The 15,804-nt window shown below is 40.5% G+C and overlaps 1 protein-coding gene across 1 annotated transcript in view; it reads left to right on the forward strand.

Annotated features, from left to right (window-relative positions):
• The window catches only part of RALGAPA2 (Ral GTPase activating protein catalytic alpha subunit 2), a 291,675-nt gene that overhangs the window by 39,510 nt on the left and 236,361 nt on the right, over positions 1-15,804 (forward strand). The window contains 3 exon segments of the mRNA XM_018576654.1: positions 7,979-8,101; positions 10,893-10,942; positions 13,873-13,930. Of these exon segments, the coding sequence (XP_018432156.1) occupies positions 7,979-8,101; positions 10,893-10,942; positions 13,873-13,930 (231 nt within the window).

Below are 15,804 nucleotides of genomic sequence, written 5' to 3' on the forward strand. Positions count from 1 at the left end.
GAGGAAGCTTGCTCTGTAACATTCTCTTGACCTTTTTTTCCCAAATTCAGCTGCTTTGATTGATTTGTTTTTCTTTGTTAAGTCAGCTGTAAATAAAGATAATGTAACGTGGAAAAGGACTTGCTTCTCTTAGGGCCCTTACGTCTGATCAGATCTTCCTGTCAGGTTTTCAGGCGAATCTGATGAGAAGCCCAATATAATTCTATTTATATCCAAAAAATAGAGCAGCGCTGATAAAAAAAAAAAACTTGTGCCTAACGTGCTTAAGCCCTTAAGACTCATCTCTTCAGGGAAGCCTATCCCACCTCAAACTAACCACTGAACCATCACATCACATTCTCAAACAATTCATCCATACACAGCTACCTCCTCATGTATCACTTGCTCCTCCCTCTTTACCATCTTGTCTTGAATTGTATTGTGATTGTAATGTCTTCCTTATATTGTAAAACGCTGCACAAACTGTTGCGCTATATAAATAATACAATAATAATAATGTAATAACAATCCTATGATTGTGTATAACAACAAATAGCAAACACATTTATTACCCTGATATACATGTGTAAAGCAAATAAATAATCATAATATGTGATATAAAGGTAAAAAAAATACTTCAAATCTTGTCCTCCAAAAACACCACCACATATTGTACTGCACCAACTTTCGGAAAGCAGCAGACCGTTATAAATTGACCTCTAATATAAGCAGGTCAAGAAGCGTCGGTTAATCTCTGCTGTAGGTGTGTGTGCTTTTAGATACATTCAGGGGGAGGATTTTTTCAAAATCGGGAGCAGTTGCCTATGGCAGCCAATCAGCTTCTCTCTTCAGTTTGTTCAGTTAAGCTATGAATATGAAAGGTGGATGCTGATTGGTTGCCGTGCACAGCTGCTCCAGATTCTGTCTGCTCCAGTTTTGATAAATTCCCCTTACAGTATATTGAAATATGCATTTAAAAAGACAAAGACATGCTGCCCAGAGTGAAATACTGTGATCATTTATTGAAGCTTAAAGGGGTTCTAACCCCTCCCATTTATTTGCCTATATCTACTGCTATCAAGCAGTAGATACAGGCAAACAGTTTAAAAAAAAGCCGATATAACAGCGCTTTAAACTTACCTTGTTTTCTGTGAGCGCTCCCACCCCAGAAAACGAAACTGTTCGGGCGGCCGCAAAGCACCTTGGGGCGGGCGCAGGCCGGGAGACGAGCAAAGATGTAAGGTAAGTCTATGGACGCGTGCACCAGCATGCAGACACCGCTGGATCGGAGGGACAGAGCAGTCAGTGCTGGATCGGAGAGCCGCCGCACCGCTGGAGGGACAGATGAAAACATCAGGAAAGAAGATTGGATTAAGAGACATCATATAAGGTGAGTGCTGGCACTAACATTGGGGGGAGGGAAAAAAATGTATCCTTTAATGTCACTTTAAAAAGTAAAAAGGAACTTAGACTTACGGAGTGCTCTATATAAATGGTATGTTTCCACATGTATAACATAGCTAAAATCATCCAGGACGGATTCTGTTATCTCATAAACGTGATGATGCCACTCTATATGGTCCTGTCCTACGTATTTTGTCATGAGGACTTCTTAGGGGCTCATGGGAGAATCACATCATCACGATTTAAAGGAATATCTATTGAAAGACGACCCCATATAGGAGTCGAATGTAAAAAAAAATAAAATAAAATACATGAGAAGCTTACAGTTCTACATGATTTCAATAGACCAAATTTATATTAGCTCTAAAGTAAAATATCATATGCATAATAAGTAAATAAGTACAGTACATTAAAAATAAATATTGTATAAAAATAACCAAATAATAATTACTAAAACAATTTAACGTCCACCTCCACATGCAAATAAGCAGGGACCAAAGTATTAGGTAAAAAAAAAAAATCCATTTACTTTCAAGTTGGGAGACCAATCCTAACCATATTTTCTCCTCTCCAGCATTTTTTATTTATTTTTTGCCATATCTTTACCCAAAAATGTAATGTAATGCCTGTCGGATTACAATAATGGTGCTTTCTAAATGGGCAATGACGAGTTATAGTTCTTGAAGCCCTTCCAAATATTTGACAGTTCATAAATTCTTATTCCCAATGGCCGAGAAGTCCATCCTACGTATTGATATCCACAGGGACATACAATTAAATATACAACTTGTGTACTCTTATGTTGTATGGTAAAGAATTAATTCATCTCAAATTCACAACCATTGGCAAAAATGTGAAGTGAAATTCCTTTGTTTTCTACCACTGCCGCACCCTCCCGGCTGCATTGGGCTCTCTCCGGTCAGGAGTGCGATGGGACATGAGGATTAAGTTTGTTTACTACCAGGTGTGCATATTCTGCAAGCTGAACATCTTTTGCAGGCAAAAAGCATTATAATCAAAAAAGGTGATTTGTCTAGGTCCTTGGTTCTCAACTGGTGGGTCGCCGCATGCCTTCCACTTTTCTAGGTGAGATTCTCCTCTGCCTTCACCTAGCGCAACATTGTCAGTTTTCGTGCCAAGCAGCCATTCAAAATATGCTGCCGATGACGATTGTCAGCTTGAGGCGGAGTTGGATGGGGTTGTGGCCGTGAGGGAGGTCCATACAGAAGTTCATTGCCTACAGCTCCCTCATGTGTCCTATAGAGGTGCCTGGACCGGAGTGACATCACATTCTGGCTCCCGACACCTCTACAGCCTGCGCAAGGAAGCTGTACATGCAATGTGCATATGGATGGAGATCCGTCACAGTTCAGCAGATTGTGTCTGTGGTTGTGTATATATGTCAGTGTTTTTGAGGGCCCGTGTTCACATTAGTACAGTGCATTAATCGCATAGTACTGTGCGATTGTCGCACTGTTCCATGCAATCGCACGTACCGTGCATTCTGTGTGCTGGGTTGCCATTTTATTTGAATGATTCTCCCTAAACGCACCTCCCACCCGCAGCTCGTACGCCTGCACTGTAACACATGGTACCCTAATTCTGTGAATTCCATTGCGTTGCAACTTGGGTCGTGACGTAATGACCAAGGACAAATGTGGGTCCTGAGGTTACACAGGTTGAGAACCACTCGTCGAGGTGGATCAACTCTATTATTAGCTTTTTTAATTTGTTAATAATGGGGCCTTTTTTTATATATTATGATGGGCTTTCTCAGAATGTTTTCTAGTTGTTTAACGTGGCGGTTGTAATTTGTAGTCCATACCTGTTAAGTTTTATTGTCAAATACTTGAGTAACTGTCTTAGACCCCATTCACACTGAGCGATTATATAGCGCGATTTCAGCTAAAAAATCGCTCAAACATCAGCTCAATTTAGCTCAATGTAGCTCGTCCAATGCATTTCAATGTCCCCTGTAGCTTGAAGTTCAAGCTTGTCGCTTCAACATGACCTATTTTTCCAGCGGATTATGTGCGATTTGGTCCAAGAGACTTCAATGGTGTAGCTCAGTGTCGCACGAATTTGCACGACATTGTCGCGCTACATTGCGCTACAGAAGTGTCACTTTTGCACAGAAATATAAGCAGCAAACAGGAAGAGGAATTATGTCACATCAAGACCGCTTTTCATTGAATACAGTCCAATGTGGCAGCTACGAAGTCCATGCCAAAAGTAGCGCTACATAGCGAGACAACATGTGCACTGTAGCTCAATGTCTCTCAAAGTCGCTCAGCTCAAATCAGCGCTGAAAAAGCTCAAAGTGAATGGGGTCTTATAGTCAATTAATTTCTCATCTAATTTGTTTCTCATCTAATTTCAAGGCCTGTAATATTTCATTATCTAAAATGGAGCTTTTTTTTTTAATCCATTCTGCTCAAAACAATCTTTTAAAACTTTTGCTTGTTCTCGCGTAATTCCGATAAGTTGCCCCTTAGGTGCATTTCGAATCCAAACAGAGTGATACCAGCTTTTAGTGTACATGTAGCTTTTGTGGACTACATATTTAAAAAAAAAATGAGTGCATAATTTATTATCATTTATCTATTTACATCCGAAAGTTCCGAAGAAAAAAAAAAAGGATAAGGTTTGTGTCCCTCCTCCATTTTTTCCCGGACTTTAACATGACTGACCATAGGAAATTGAATGTGAATGGACACATGTCCTTTCACATCTGGCTGCCCAAATAACTAACACAGGTCTAGGAAAGTTAACACCAAACTTAGGAGTTAAATCTTTAAAATACATTGAAGTACCTCAAATATCAATACTGGACCTTATTTGTGTATCACTCGGCTGTAGATGCTCAAATCATCTCTGAAATGGTGCTGACACTGTCCTTCCTTCTGGAGGGTGGCTACTTTTTTTCCCCATGGTCCCTGTGTGTGTTGTAAAGTAGCCACCGCTCTAAGCTCGCTCCCATGATGGACTACAATCTCATATCTAGTTTACTAATTTGTATTGATGTTATAGTCTATGACGGGAGTGAGCTTGGAATGATGGTGTCAGCATGAATTCAGAGATCTCAGTGCTCCCTAAGATCAGGCAGTCAGAGGATGTCTTTAGAGGTTGCAAACTTCCCATAGTCATACAAGCCTTTCGGAAACAAACGGCTTACAGTACCTTCCTGCAATCAGTTTGAATAGGCAATGATCATCCTGTGTCTCAACCATCATGGAAGAGATGATTCACCGTGGGTGATACATTGCCTATCTTCTCTGCCTGTGCTTGTGAACGCTCTGCTCTCTTTTTTTCACCTGATTTTTGAGTATGCTTTACATGTCAGTATAGTTGACATTGGCAGTCTAAAAATAATTTGACTGCTGCATGATTATCTGTCACAATATAAATTATTATTAAAGTCGGAAATGTGCTTGTGATGAGCAGTATTATGCAACATCTGCAGTAATTAGGCCAGTGTGGGCTTTAGTTTCATAGTAAACATTTGCTAATTTCCTTTTCATCTCTGTTTTGACAGGATTCTGTTCCTTTTAATAAATTAGAAGCATTTCTCTGTCTAGCGTCCAGACCAGTGTTTATAGCAGGAGATGGTATCATTTCATTCTTTCTGTCAGAAGCCTTGGAGGCTATGATTAATGTTTTTCTATCATTATTAAAATTGTTTAAATATTGAATATATTTTCTCCAAGTGCATCCTTAATATGTTATGTTAGTTTTATTTATAATTATTAATCAATTAAAATGATCCTGTCAATTACAGATCTATAGTTATTATAATATTAGATGTGTGGCCTGCACTCACAATGTTTGAATTATTTATCTATGAAGAATTCAGTTAAGTTGGTGCCCTGAGGTCCTGGTCCTGGGCCATAGTTAAGGTGAAGATCCTGTCTGGTTCCAGAGAAATGCTAAAAACTGTTTTTTTGGTTAATTGCTCCAGTTGCAATTACAACATTAGCTCATAAGCAGAAGATATGTTGTTACCGTAGTATTTTATATATGACTAGCAAAAGAGTGCCCGTTTGAGCACAGAAGAGTCAGTGATCAAACAAACTATCTGCTGTCTTGTGAGTTTGAGTTGGGACAAGTGATGGCAAGGTATATACTAAATAGCATAATAAACATAGTGTGGGGTATAGAATGTACAGCATATTGTACATAGTGGAGTGCTGAGCAGTTAGGAATGTACAGTACAGAGTTGGAGCATTGTGAGTTTCTATAGTGTACATCCCAGTTTACAAAATGCCGCAATGTGGAGTATCTAATGTACAGCACAGGGTACAGAGTGGATCAATGTGATGTGTGTAAAGTACATCATAGTGTACAGTATATAATGTACAGTACAAGGTGAAAAGTATATAACAAACAGCACAGAGTGGAGTATATAATGTACAGCATAATGCACTTTCAGGAAAACGGTACATGGATTTGAGCCACCAGCACTTCATAAAATTTGCACAATAAATGTATGATACATGGCTTCAGGAATAGTGTAATAGCATGGCATTCACAGCATAAAGAGGACCTCCAATGAGTAAGTGAAAGCAGATGCCCTTGTAGTAAGCTGTGATACAACAGTGTTGGAGTTTAGATCTTTTATTTGTATTTTTTCTTAACACTTACGCAGTGTGCACCTCATCACAACAAAGGGCTGCAATATTCATAGAGACAGAGCTAGTCCATGGAACCCCCGGCTCTAATGTTTTTTTTGTCCAATTAGGATGAAGGTTCTGGACCACGTGATAAGTAAACCACTCCCTCTGCGCATCATTACCGCGTAACGGATATATGTGGCACAGTGCTGTGTACTGTGCATGCCCATACTCTGGTATTGGTGTTCTAAGGGATATGAACCATTAATGTATCACAGGCATGTGAGGCTTTTCATGGTGCACTGTGTATTCCCTTTAGTATGTAATGCTGTATGGTGGGAGAAGATTTAAGTAACCCCTGATATTTTTCCTGGGACCCATGAGTGGTGCACCTCTGTTGAAGACTGCCTGCAGTTGTAAGATCTGAAATACTTTGGATTGTCTGGGTTACTGTAACAGTTTCATCAGTGACCATGTGTATTTTCAGAGTGAGCAGTGTATAGATTTATAAAAGAAACTCCAGCTTCTTGCTAAAAAGTGTTCACAACCCTAACATATGAAACAGGTAATACACATTTGGGAATTTTGTAATACAGTTAACGGAAGTTATGTAGCTTGGCCCCTCTATGCATACAAAATTCAACTTTAATCTTTCACCAATCAAGTGGTTGACCAATTTACTCCAGAGCATAGACCAGAGACCTGGTTTATTTCTCTACACGTATACATTTCTTTACTATGCAAAAACTATACAGTAACCGCCTTGATGCAATAAGTAACATGTAGGTAAAAGGAAAACTCATCTATCAGATTTATTGCTATCCATATAGCCATCATAATGGCAAAAAATGGAAAAACTGGTGCATCTCATGTCTGCTGTCTGTTCCACCATCACTGAACCCCAAGAAAGTGTAGGATACGTGTTTGCATCATCCATCATTGAACCCCAAGAAACAGTAGGATACGTGCTTGCGGCATCCATCATTGAACCCCAAGAAAGAGTAGGATACGTATTTGTCTCATCCATCATTGAACCCCAAGAAAGAGAAGGATACGTGTTTGCTTCATCCATCATTGAAGCTCATGAAAGAGAAGGATACGTGTTTGCATCATCCATCATTGAACCCCAAGAAAGAGTAGGATACGTGTTTGCATCATTGTACCCCAAGAAAGAGTAGGATACGTGTTTTCATCATCCATCATTGAACCCTCAAGAAAGAGAAGGATACGTGTTTTCATCATCCATCATTGAACCCACAAGAAAGAGTAGGGTACGTGTTTGCATAATACATCATTGTACCCCAAGAAAGAGAAGGATACGCGTTTGCGTCATACATCATTGAACCCCAAAAAAGAGAAGGATACGTGTTTGCGTCATCCATCATTGAACCCCAAGAAAGAGTAGGATACGTGTTTGCAACATCCATATAATAAATGAGTGATCCAATAAGTAAGATGTAGGTAAAAGGAAAACTCGTATATCAGATGATTTAGCGCTATCCATATAGCCATCATAATGGCGAAGATGGAAAATGTAATATCTGCTGTCTGTTCCACTGTCATGGAACCCCAAGAGAGAGTAGGATACGGGTTTGCAACAGCAGATGTGAATACTGTGGAATAGAATAGAAATAAGACCACTATCCTTTAATATTATGTGTCCTCTGTGTCAGAATATACAGTCCACAGAAAATACATGGTTTGGGGGTTGAGTGCCACTGCTGCCCTGATTCTTAAAATGCTGTTTTCCTCGTCACTATGCAGATTTTGTGGCTGTCACTGACCCAGAACAGACCTGAAGATCAGGAGTTGGGCTCACTCTACCTTTGCTTGCTGCATGCTTGTTCTGGATTGTTGATGTTCTATGCTTTCACGTTATTTAAAATATGCCAGTAATTTGTTTGGCTCATAAAATATTCCACTGACTTTGTGACATCTAATAATGAACAGACAATTTATTCTTTCACTGTTTTTATTTCTTACAGATATTCAGGAATGGGGTGAACTGAAGCAATTTTTTGAAGCGCACTATTCTCAGATTTATTTTATCTTCTATGAAAACTTCATTACACTGGAAAGTAGCCTAAAAGTTAAAGGTAACTCTCCATGTCTTTATGTATTGTTTGTATGTTATTATGTATAAATGGCTACATGTAACCCACAATGTATTAACCCTTTCGCTGCCAAGCCCTCCGGAACATTTTTCAAATCAGCTGGCCAAGCCATTTTTGAATTTTCTGCAATTTTTTCCTATTGATTTGATTTGCTGCGGCGAAATATCTGGGGTCTAAATAGACCCCTGACATTTCCCTTTTGAAATAGAAAAAGAAATTGAGGACATAAGTCCTCAATTTCTTTTTCTGCAGCCCCTGAGAAGCCTCAGTACAGAGGCTTCTCATTCATTCACAAACTAATGATGGTAAAAATATTTTACTATCATTAGTTTCTGAATGGGGAGGAGCCTCTGTAGTGAGTGCTAGTCCCCATTCATAAATTCTTGAATGAACAGGCTGTGATGTAGATCGCAGCCTGTTCATTCATAACTGGGGACACATAGTACTATGTGTCCCCAGTTATTTACAAACACCGAAGTGATCAGACGGTCACTCCGGTGTTTGCTCTGCACTGATATTATATCATTGATATTTAACGATCCCCCACTCGGCCACGCTTCACAGAGCCGCTGTCATCCAAAAATTGACAGGATGACAGCGGCTCGGATCGGAACACCGCTCGGCCAACCTGAATTGCGGCCAGCCGCCGCTCATTCCCGGGACCCCCCCCGTCCCCCCCGCCGGTGATTTTTTTACGGATCCCCGCTGCCACAGACCCTACAAGCAGCGGGGATTTATGAAGTCTCTCATCCCTCCCTGGGATGGCTATAAGCTAAAGCTATAAGCTAAAGCGACCATCAGCTTATAGTAGAGCTGTAAATGCCAGGTCCGTACGGCATACTGAGCTGGCCAGCTGGAAGCACTTTTGTAGCTCCGTATGCCGTACGCCCTTGGCAGCGAAAGGGTTAATATGAAGTATACAGGTTTTGTGGTATTAGTTTCCCAGCCTTTCAAAGTATTTATGGAGCCAAGGTAAAGAAATGTGATAAAATGTGATCAGGCACTTGCTAAGTGTCAACAATTTGTCCTGAGATTTGTTTTTCACTGCCAATTTTTACATGGTATACTGAGTTGTTGCATCTGGCAGTCACTAACACCCTGTTTTGGCCTTGCAGCAGGCAAACATACGTTCTAATACAATTGCAGGGTAAAGAAGAGGAATGCCACAGAAAACATTGCCCCTTGTAGTGGGAAGTGAGCAGCAATGATAAGAATACATGCAGCCTGTGCGTTTGGCCATTTAATATTCAGACCACTTCAGCTGGTGACTTGGGTTGAAAGCATATGGCCAGAGGCCTCTCACTGGGCTTGTTCCGCAATTGCTGAGTCAGTCAGCATGAGGCGCGCGTCCCCTTCCTCACCATCCCGACTACCTTTGGTTATCACTGCTGTTGCTACACTGGGAAGGCAGGTTTTGGTTACAGGATGATGTTGAAGAACGCTCTCTGGATATCCCTCATTGAAGTATAGGGTGCAGTGCAGCAGCAGGATGTGAATAGTCGTCCAGGCCGCGGTCCCCTCCACTGTGCTGGGTCTCACTGTGCCCCTCTGGAAACGGCAGTTCAGACAGTACTAGATATAGCAGACCAGGTAAACCTCTCTCCGGGTCTGTTTTTTAAAGATTACACCCCACGGGGTAGGCCCTCGCAGGGTTTATAGCTCCCCTGTATAAAAGCCAGCAGCACACACAGATCCCCACAGTTTGCTGGCTCTCCCTGGACTGATCGCACTCAGGAACTCACGTTCAGCTCACCCCTCCTGTTCAAAAGCACATCCTTGTGGGAATTGTATTGTTTATAGTTCCTCACAACACAATCTTCCTTTGACTTTGAACTGCAACTCCCAGAAGTCTCTCTGTGTCACAGGCTGCACAGTAGCGCTGAACTATTTACAAGCAGGCATGTATTTAATCCTGTAGCAACTCAGGTAGGAGCTACACATGCAAAGAAGAAGCCATATCTGAACATGATCTACAAATGCCGCCTTCTTCTCTGGGCCAAAGCTCATTTAAAATGGTCTTTTGCAAAGTGGAAAACTGTTTCCGTGGTCAGACAAATCAAAATTTGACATTCTTTTTGGCAACCATGGGCTCCTCTCTGGACTTGGGCCTGGTTCACACCTAGGCGATTTATCCAGGAAATGTCGCACAAAACACAGATTTGCATTGAAGTCTATGGAAGCTGTTCACACCTTTTGCGATTTGTCGTGCTGTAGAAAACGCCAGTCACTCAAAAGGGTGCAGGAAATATTTTCGGCCAATTGTCGCCCCGTTTTGAGTCCCATAGACTTGCATTGAAAAATCACGCGTTCCGTTCAATAGACGATTTTGGGAGCGATAATCGCGGGATTACAGCATAACACAACATATGAGAGTTTCCAGACCTTAATCCTGTAGACAGCCAAGAAACCTTAAGGATTTAGAGAAGATCTGTAAAGAAGAGTGGACCAAAATCCCTCCTGAGATGTGTGCAAACCTGGCAACCAACTACAAAAATGTCTTGCCTCTGTGCTTGCCCACAAGGGTTTCTCCACCAAGTACGAAGTCATGTTTTGCTTCATGATCAAATACTTATTTAACTCATTGAATTGCAACTCGATTTATAACATTTGTATCATGTGTTGTTCAGGATTTTTGGTGGATATTCTGTCTCTATCATTTAAAAAACACCTATGATAAAATTATAGACCTTTCATTTCTTTGTAAGTGGACAAACTCACAAAGTGTGTGTGTGTGTGTGTGTGTGTGTGTGTGTAAAGCTGATTTTCTGTTATGTTCTTTTTTCAGGGAATAAATCTCAGAGGGAGGAGCTGGACTCCATCCTATTTCTTTTTGAAGTAAGTAATATAATACTATGTGATAATAAATGTGTAATGCAGAGTAAGTAGTAATTAGTCCTTTAACTGCCCTGGTCGTTGAGTGAGAAGGAATGCTAAGGACATTGATGACTGTGCAGCAGGGAGAATGCTGGCTAAAAAACATACCTTAAAGTAGTAATAAACTCTGAATCCTTTTTTCAATAATGAACCCAGATCAAACAAATATACATTGCCCCCCAAAGTATTTTATTTGTTACCCAAACACTTACATTGATCATGTTTCTGAACAACTCTCTCTCTCAGCTCTCCTTCCCTGAACTTCCTGTTAAGTTCATGATCATCAATAGTGATGGGCTCAGGCGTGTTCGCAGCTCCACGTGCCGAGCCAGCCAGGAAGCTGATAGCACGCAGCGCCAATCACAGGCACTGAGACATTTTCCAATCTCTGCAGCTGCGGACCGGAAACATGTCTCAGTACCTGTAATTGGCGCTGCACGCTGTCAGCTTCCAGGTGGGCTCGGCACGTGAAGCTGCAAACACGCCCGATCCCATCACTAATCATAAGGGACAGAGCTGTCTCCAGCAGCTGTCCATCTACTAGCTTGGAGGAAGGAGGAGCAGGGAACAGGAGAGCAGAGGAGTGGCTTGCCTTGTGTTTGTGGAGACACACACCGCTTACTAGCACACACAAGAGTGGCTCCATAGGACCCAACAAGGGAAAGGAGCCACCCTAAAACAGGATATCAGGTCCAGTGCTCAGGGGGGCCAATAGATTCTACAGAAAACTAAAACTTTAAACATCAAGGAGCAGCATCCATTGTAAATGTTTTTAATCATAATTTGAAATGGCTTAAAAACCTTTTGACTTTAATATGACTTTAAATGGACACATCACTCTTTTCCCATACAATAATTCCATCAGGCATTGTAGGAGGATTTTGGCTAAAACTACAGAGGGAGTCTTTGTGATTATCAGATGATACGGAATGTCAATGTTCCCCCATACTTTGGTTAGTTATTGACCACGAACTTGACCTTTACAATGCCTTGTTATCATTTGTACCAATAAACAATATTTGACTTAAAATGATGTGAGGAGATCTGCCATAGACTCTCACCTGGTTCAATGTACCACAATGCTTTTCATTTCTCTCAGTAGATGCTGACCTGTGTCCCTATGTGTCCTGTTGGCGTCTTGTTCAGTTCACTTACACATTTAGGTTAATGTCCCCGCTGTTTAGAAATTTACCACTATATCATGGCTCTGTCCTGCTGAGGATATTTAAGCATGTAAAGATGGATAGCATATTTGTGGTACTTCTAGGGAGAGCAGTACTTCATGGAGAGGGACATTTAGCTCAGACCAGTGAGTCATGTTGGCAGATACTTCTCGTGCTGTGTATCTATTTATGTTGACTGTTTTGCATGTTATGGGATTTAAAAGTCTGTTCAGCTGTTCTTATGATCCAGTCACCCCACCAGACAGCAGAAACAGATGCGGGCCTGTCTCCAGACTACTTGACGTTTGGATAATACAGCCTAGACCAGGTTTTGCCCCATCTGGAGAAATGTTCTTTGTAATGTTGGAGGGGGATTCCCAAACACACCTACTTAATATTCCTTGCTGCCTCATGCATACAAAAAGTTCAAACATCATCAGTATTAAGTTTTCCCCGAGCACCTACTAGATTTGGACCGGCCTTGGAATTCTGAATGTAATTGGTGATGCAGGAAGCAGAAAGTTGTTTTAGGAAATAACTCCCAAAGACTCTGTTAGGTGCTCATCAAATTCTGCCTCTAGTGCAGAAGGCCCTATTCACACCTAGGCGTCCCCTTTTTTAGGTGTTTTTCAGACTTTTGTTAATCATATTTGAGAATTTTTTACATGAATATATGCATGCTTTATAAGAGTTTTTGAGCGTTTTGCAGGCTTTCAGCTTCAGGTGTTTTTTTTCTATTATGCCCAATGGTAAGTAGTAGCATCTGTGATATCATGCAAAAACGCCCCAACAATTGCATTTGTGGGGTGGAGACAGCCAGCGCTGTCACAGGAGGCTGAGCTTCGCTCGCTCCTGTGACAGCTGTCAGGAAGGAGAGTGGGTACAAACACTCAGCAAACATTGATCTCTGAGTGTTGGTAAATTTATTGAGGACATAGTATGGTTACTATATCCTCAATTATGAAATAATGGTCTACATCACCTCCTGTTCATTCATAGTTGTGGTTATAGTAAACATACTATGTCCTCATGTTATGAATGAACAGGAACACTCAGTATAGAGGATTCCTGTTCATTTATAAAAAGGGCTGCAGAAAAAGAGTTCTCTTTTTGAGTTCTCTGTATTCTCAATCTCTTTTTCTATTTTAAAACTGAAATATCAGGAGTCTGTTTAGACGCCTAATATTTCCCCGAAGCCCCTAAAGGAAAAGTGAAAAATAAAAACATTTAATAAAAAATGAATAAATATAAAAAAATAAAATATTTAAAAAAATAGAAAAAGTTCAAATAAAACATTTTTTTTGGTTTCGGCCTGACATTTTTTTAAAATTACGGTTTTGACATTTTCATTTCAGTGCCCCTCTACTGTAAATGATATATGTATGGAAACTGCTGCTGCTCACCTTCTCTAAAAAAAAAGCTAGTTGCCTTTACTGTCTATGACTTTAATACTTTCTATCAAGTAAACACCAAGTGGAGAGCTGACATGTACTTTAATGCTGGCTGTGGCTTCAATACTTCCTGACAAATATGTAACAAGTGAGGAGTTGGAGTGTACACCAAGGCGTGTTTTCATACGTTTGCTCATCATCTGTACTTTATTTTATTTTTGTATTGAGACACTCTGCATTTTTTTAAGCCTATATCTCATCTTGTTGATATTTACTTAGTTTAAAATGTATATACAGTATTAGACATTTTGCTAATTAACCTTCTTTTGCTATTTAGAAAATTCTACAACTTCTACCTGAAAGGATTTTCTACCGCTGGCAGTACCATAGTATAGGTGGGTATTCTGAATTAGTAATCCAATTTCAGAACTATTTTCCTTTTCTTTTTTTTTTTTCTTTTTTTTTTTTTAGCTTGTTTTGACATGACTATACAATCATATGACCTTTGCAGCTGCTAAAAAACATTAACCTGCTCTAAAATACATTGGGAGGTTTTTTTTAAACTAGAGCAGCTGATTGGTTACTATACCAACTATACTCTCTTCAGCTTGTTCAGTTAAATGTTGAAAATGAAGGCTGGAAGCTGATTGGTTGTCATACACAGCTGCTCCAGATTCTGTCTGCTCCAGTCTTAAGGTGCCCATACACTGCTTGATTCTCGTACGAGAATCAAGCGGTGTGAACGAAGACGTGCGACTGTTTCTACTGTACGGTCGCACATCTTTTGTCTAAGGAGCACGCTAGAAAACAAGCCGAAAATCGTACGATTTTCGGCTGGTTTGAACGGTGCTCGGGAGACAAATGCCGAACGGGCCGGTGTGCGCATGGTTGTAAAGTGTATGGCCACCTTTTAGTAAATTCCCTTCATTTGTTTTCTCCAACGTAAAACCTCTAATTACAAGCTCAGATTTAGGACTAACCTACCACGTAAAATAAAACTGACTAAAATCTTTGTAGTTTCCCTTTAAGCCACTCAAATATTTTAGTGGAGAGGGATTAGAAAACCTGTCGGGTTTTATTGTTGTCCATTCCTGTTAGGGGAATTCATCCTTTCTATTTGCCCTCCTGACCGTTATCACTGATGGCGAAGGTGAAAAGAAATTCCAAATTTTGGGTCGTCATCAGAACAGGAAGATATGAAAAATCTTCCAATGGGGACACTAGTTCTGATCTCTGTCTCTGACCATCAGAGATTTCCCTTACTTTTGAGGGATTTTCTCTCATTCCTGTTTTGACTATTGAGCAGTAAATGAAGGGAAATCTTCCCAATGGGACACAGATAGTTAAAAAAAAAAAAGCTGACAGTGGTTATAACGCTGCCTTAAGTTACTAGAAACAAAAGTTTTGGCTTCAGATCTACTTTAAGTGCATGTAAACCTTAAACCTATTGTATCATGTTTTGCATCATGTCTCAGTGTATACAGGTTCCTAAGCAACTTGGAGTTTGTTGCAAAGTCTCTGACCTGAAGATCCTGCCAGTAAGAGCATTTCCTGTTACTACCTCTCAGAAGCAGCAGCATTGTCAGTCTGCTATGTGCGCTCCTTTAGCTGGCTGTTGGGCTGCCTTTCAGGTATTTCAGATAAGGAGCCCAACAAACAACCAAAGGAGAGCAGACAACAGACTGACAATGCTGCTACTTATTAAGAAGGGGCTTAGCATTGTTATTCTGGAACAGGAGATGCTGTTACTGACTGTTTTCTTAAAAAAAAAGCAAGACCTGATGCCAGACATACTGTAAAAATAGATTTGGGGTCACTAAAGCTTACACACTAATTTTCAGATTGTGTATTTAATGTTAGTTATTAGCTTGAGAAGCTTATTCAGACTGGTCTGTGACGTGGTGGATGCCGGTGCCCACCAATCACAGGCTGCGCCCTCCAAGGTCGGAGATCTTAATTCGAAAACATGGAAATCTAAGCCCTGAAGTGCTCCATGGTTTGTCTTTTCAGGAATCAAGTAAAGTTGGATACATTTCTAAGTGAAGTAGAAATTATATTTAAATCATGGAAATGCCTTTTTCACAGTCCATTTTAAAATGTGTTTTTGTTAGAAAGGAGAGTGTGTCAGTGTGACCTGCATTTTTTTCAGCCGTTTGCTGAGCTTGCAGGAATATACGTGTGTGGACATAATGGCTGGAAATGGAAGGTCAGGGGAAATTAAGTTGTGTCGTTGGGAAGACTAAAGCATCTGTACTAGCTTCTTGAAAGC

This window comes from Nanorana parkeri, unplaced genomic scaffold (genome assembly GCF_000935625.1).
Source record: "Nanorana parkeri isolate BGI_ZX_2015 unplaced genomic scaffold, ASM93562v1 scaffold72, whole genome shotgun sequence".
Classification (NCBI taxonomy): domain Eukaryota; kingdom Metazoa; phylum Chordata; class Amphibia; order Anura; family Dicroglossidae; genus Nanorana; species Nanorana parkeri.